Raw genomic sequence first — 4787 nt, 5'->3', positions numbered from 1 at the left:
CTGCTCTCTGAGTACTCTCCCATAGACAAGATTTTTGGACTTTAAATTTAATCAAATTCATTTCACAAGGATTTAATATAAGTTAAGTTAATTCTCCCTTAGACCACATTGTTTGGTTAGGCTTGTTTCTCAAGGAGCATCATCAACAGCAACAATTATTGTCACTTGTGAGGTGAGTTTTGTGAGGAGTGACACTCTAAAGGTGGTTAATTCTGAACTCCCATGACTATTAATGTGCCATATTTTTGGAAGAGATAGGGGCAAAACAAAAATTAAAAGGAAAAAAGAAAAGAAAAGAAAAGTAAATGGCCACATCATTGAAATCTCCCTTTAAAAGATGGCCACAACTTCACTAACAAGCTAGAAAAGCCTAATCCAGCTGAGAAAAAAAAATGGATGTAGAGAAAGCCTTCCACATGACTGGAGGAGTTGGCAAAACTAGCTATGCCAAGAATTCCTCACTACAGGTTCTCTCTCTCTTTCTTTCTTTCATTCATTCTTTCTCAATCTACCATATCTTCCCCCATCATTTTCTTGTTCTGGTCTACAATTCTTTGTGATATGCTTATATACCTGCTTTAATCTTATTATTCCAACAGAAGAAGGAATCTGATAAAGTGAAGCACATAATCATACAAACAGTTGAGGAGCTCTACCTTGCAACCACTCCAAAGAGCATAGGCATTGCTGATTTGGGCTGCTCCTCTGGACCAAACACCCTATCAATCATCAAAGATATCTTTCAGGCCATCCAAGGCATAAGCCACAGGATCATGCACCACTCCACAGAGTTCAGGGTGTACTTCAATGATCTTCCAACAAATGACTTCAATTCAATCTTCAAGGCCATCCCAGAGTTCCAAAATTTGCTTAGGCAAGACAGGAAAAATGGGTTCCCTTCCATTTTCATGGGAGGCTACCCTGGCTCATTTTATGGAAGACTGTTCCCAAACAGTTACTTGCACTTTGTCCACTCCTCCTACAGTCTTCACTGGCTTTCAAGGGTATAACACACTTTCCCCCTTTCTTGTCATGCTCATCATCATCTTCCTCCTGTTTTAGCCTTATCTAGAAGAAGAATAATGTTTTCTAGACACTAGTAGTACCAAGTACTAGTGTCTGATAACATAATAAGTGATATGGTGAGATGAGAAAAAAGAGATACCTGCACTGTTGGGGTGTCCATATATCAGAGTTGTGTCTAGAAACAAGTTTAGGTGTAGTTTACTGGTGGTTTGTGTCATGCAGGTTCCTCCAGCACTCTATGATGAGCACAAAAGGCCTTTGAACAAAGGGTGTGTTTACATTTGTGAATCAAGCCCTGAAGTGGTGTCTCAAGCATACTATCACCAATTCCAGGAAGATTTTTCCTTATTCCTTAGGTCAAGGTCAGAAGAACTAGTAGTAGGTGGAAGAATGGTGCTGATATTTTTGGGGAGAAGGGGCCCAGAACATGTTGACAGAGGCAACTCTTTCTTCTGGGAGATTCTTTCCCGTTCATTTGCTATTCTAGTCTCACAGGTACACTTATTAGAGGACACACCATCACCATTATCATTATTGTTGTTGTGTTATAACTGACAAGTTGAAATTCAACATATTTACAAGGACAAGATAAAATTGAAAATATGTAACTTCCTTCTTAATTACTGGAACAAGACTACAGTTTCTATAGGTGAAAAATGATTTAGATACTACTTATGTGGAAGTTCTGTAATGTTTACCCTTGCTAATTTTAGCAGCGTCTTTGACAATTGACATGATCTTTCAATCATTTCTTGATTATTATATTTTGTAATAAATACTTAACTTCAGCTAATCAGAGTTAGCTAGCTTGACATTAAAATCAATGTAAGGATTTTGGTTGGATTTTTATTGGTGAACTCGCATTATCAAGTTGTCAGTTTCTTAATTTAATCGAAGCTCTCGTGTCATTTTGATGTTAATTAAAGAAGAAGAAAGTTAAAAGTCCATGGAATATAGTATAAAACTGAAGTTGATGTTCAGTCTTGAAAGTGGTAATCTGTGTTATTTCATTTTTATACGAATTAATCCTGCAAGATAGAATTGTTTATGAGCTACCAACCTAATAAGATAATTCAGTAAACAAATTACTACTTTGACCCATACATAAAGATATACTTTTAAATATAAAAGCAACATAAATTGTCGATTTTAAGAATCAAATTATGTATATTATTAACTCTATATACACCTAGGATAATATATAGGATTTATGTTTTTTGGAGGTACACAATCAAGGATTTTGCTTTTGACAAAACAAGACTAAATGGATAACTATGAATGCACCTTTACTCTTTCTTTTCTGCTTCAAATTCAGACCTGGTACTCCTAAAAGCTGTATGGATAACTATGAATTAATTCTTTTGTCACCTTTTCTTAGCCTCCTTCTTCTTTTTCTTTTTCTTCATTCTTGGTTTTGTTTTGTCTTTTAGGGAGAAATAGAGCAAGAGAAGTTTGATTCATATGATGCACATTTCTATGCACCATCAAGGGAAGAGATAGAAGAAGAGGTGAGGAAAGAAGGGTCATTGAAGATGGAGAGGCTAGAGATGTTTGAGATGGACAAGAGTAATAATGAGCAAGAAAGTAGTGAGAGCTATGGCACACAGGTTGCTGTGGCAGTTAGGGCCATTCAAGAATCAATGATCTCACACCACTTTGGAGAAGGGATCTTGGAAAGTTTGTTTGAGAATTATGCGAGATTGGTAGATGAAGAAATGGCTAAGGAGGATATTAGACCAATCTCTTTTGTTCTGGTTCTCAGAAAAATATGATACTAGCTATGATTATTATTATTATTGTACAAAAATATTAATTATATATTAATGTTATTAATTATTTTGGTTTGCAGTATTGAGACGTGTTTAAATTGCAGTCATTTACTGCCCATCACTGTAATCATCATGATCAGTCTAATGTCAAGTGTTGGTGTTTCAGTTTATTTCCTTCATGTGTGTATGTATACTCTTCCTGTATGGTGTATTTAATCATATATTTGAAGATTTTAAAATATACTAATATTTATGATGTAAGTTTGCAGAATCAATCTATTTGGGACCAACCTCCAAAATTTGTGGAAGAAAACAGTTTTATACTATTTTACAATTCTTTTCTTGAATCTGTCTTAACGTTGCACAAAAAAATCTTAATATATATATAACACATTAAACTAAAACTATTTAATACTTCATTCATATTTTTTGCTGAATGTTTCTTTTTAATTTCATTCATATACGTTATTAAGATTAATATAGTATACATACATTTAAAAGTATATTAAAATAATAATAGTTTGATTTTATTCTTGTTATTAGATTCTACATAAACAATATAACTAGACAGTACATTATTATAATATTGAATGTTTAGATAAATATAAAACATATTTTAATATAAGTAAAAAAAATGTGTAAGAAGATGTGCAAACCGATCTCTCTTCCAAAAAAACTAGTCATTTATATAACTTAATTTTAGAATATTGAATAATAAGATTATGTAAGTGAGTAAATAATTATTCCTCTTTGTAAGTTTTGTTGTTCTTTTATATAAAGTCAATTTATAAATCTATATGTTTTTTCAAATCCACTCTTAATCTATAGTTACATCATATTTAATTACTCTACAATTTCCTATATGTTTTCCCACTTTTCTAATTAATAACAGTGAATCATCTCAACAGTTTCTAATATATAAAAATTAATGACATTAAAAAGATAGTTAAAGTGAGTGAAAAATTAATAATTTATTGTATTTTGGTTTAATTATTCATATAATTTTTGCAGCTTTTAAATTTATTCCTTTTAGTTCGTATAATTAATAAGTAAAAAAAAAATTAGTTTCTCAAATTTAATAAGTTTATCTGAAATTTATATTTTAATTGTCAAAAGGTTTCTACTTTTAATTTTTTTTTAACTTTATTAGTTAAAATATTTTAATGGAACTTTTTTGGAATTAAAATATAAAACTTAGAAACTAAAAAATTCATTTATTAACTATACGGACTAAAATGTATAAATTTGAAAACTCTAATCACTAAATGAATAATTAAACCTTGTATTTTTAAATAAGGGTAATTTGAAAAGTTATTAGTATAATTTTTTTTTATAAATTTAAGACTAACCATTTTTAGCAACAATTTTAAAATTTGAGAATTAGTTAAAATTACTTGTAATGAAAAAAATAGAAGGAATATTTATCACACAATTATTAAAAAAACATTTGGTTTCGCAATTAGTTGTTCTTTCATTTGTTAATGTGATAATAGTGAACATTAAAAGTAATTAATGTAGCACTAACAAATAAACTAGATGCTTTGTATATAGTTTTAACTACTTTATTTATCCCATTGTATCAACAATATGTCTTTGTAGTAAAGTTTTCAGGCTTTTCACTCATATACATAGTAGTCTTTACATTAGATATTTATGCATTATTTCCTGAATTATTTATCACAATATTTAAACTATGAAACTAATTATACTATGTAAGAAAATTAAGTATTATTAAAACATTTTTCTACAGCTACGTGTGACGAACTGACCATTCGTATGACTTATGAGCTAGGTTTCCAACTGCTAATAAAGCCATGAATAAGTAGCATTTAGAATTAGTTTATATATAAAAAAAATGCGTCAATAAGTATTTAAAATATAGATACGCAAAACCAAAAAAAAAAAACGCTACTTGAGATATAACCGATAATAATTTTGCGTGAAATAATAACGTGTACTTTATTGACGACTTGGCCATGCATAATCACAGAC

The 4787-nt window shown here is 30.4% G+C and overlaps 1 protein-coding gene across 1 annotated transcript; it reads left to right on the top strand.

Moving 5' to 3' along the window:
* The first annotated feature begins 392 nt into the window (after window positions 1-392).
* SABATH1 (salicylic acid methyl transferase-like protein) lies at window positions 393-2798 on the top strand. Its single transcript, NM_001250176.1, is given in 4 exon segments — window positions 393-467; window positions 600-1004; window positions 1249-1521; window positions 2457-2798. Coding segments are annotated over 4 exon segments (1095 nt in total).
* The last annotated feature ends 1989 nt before the right edge of the window (window positions 2799-4787 follow it).

The sequence above is a fragment of the Glycine max genome, chromosome 1, assembly GCF_000004515.6.
Source record: "Glycine max cultivar Williams 82 chromosome 1, Glycine_max_v4.0, whole genome shotgun sequence".
Classification (NCBI taxonomy): domain Eukaryota; kingdom Viridiplantae; phylum Streptophyta; class Magnoliopsida; order Fabales; family Fabaceae; genus Glycine; species Glycine max.
This window is presented reverse-complemented; position numbering and strand designations above follow the sequence as displayed.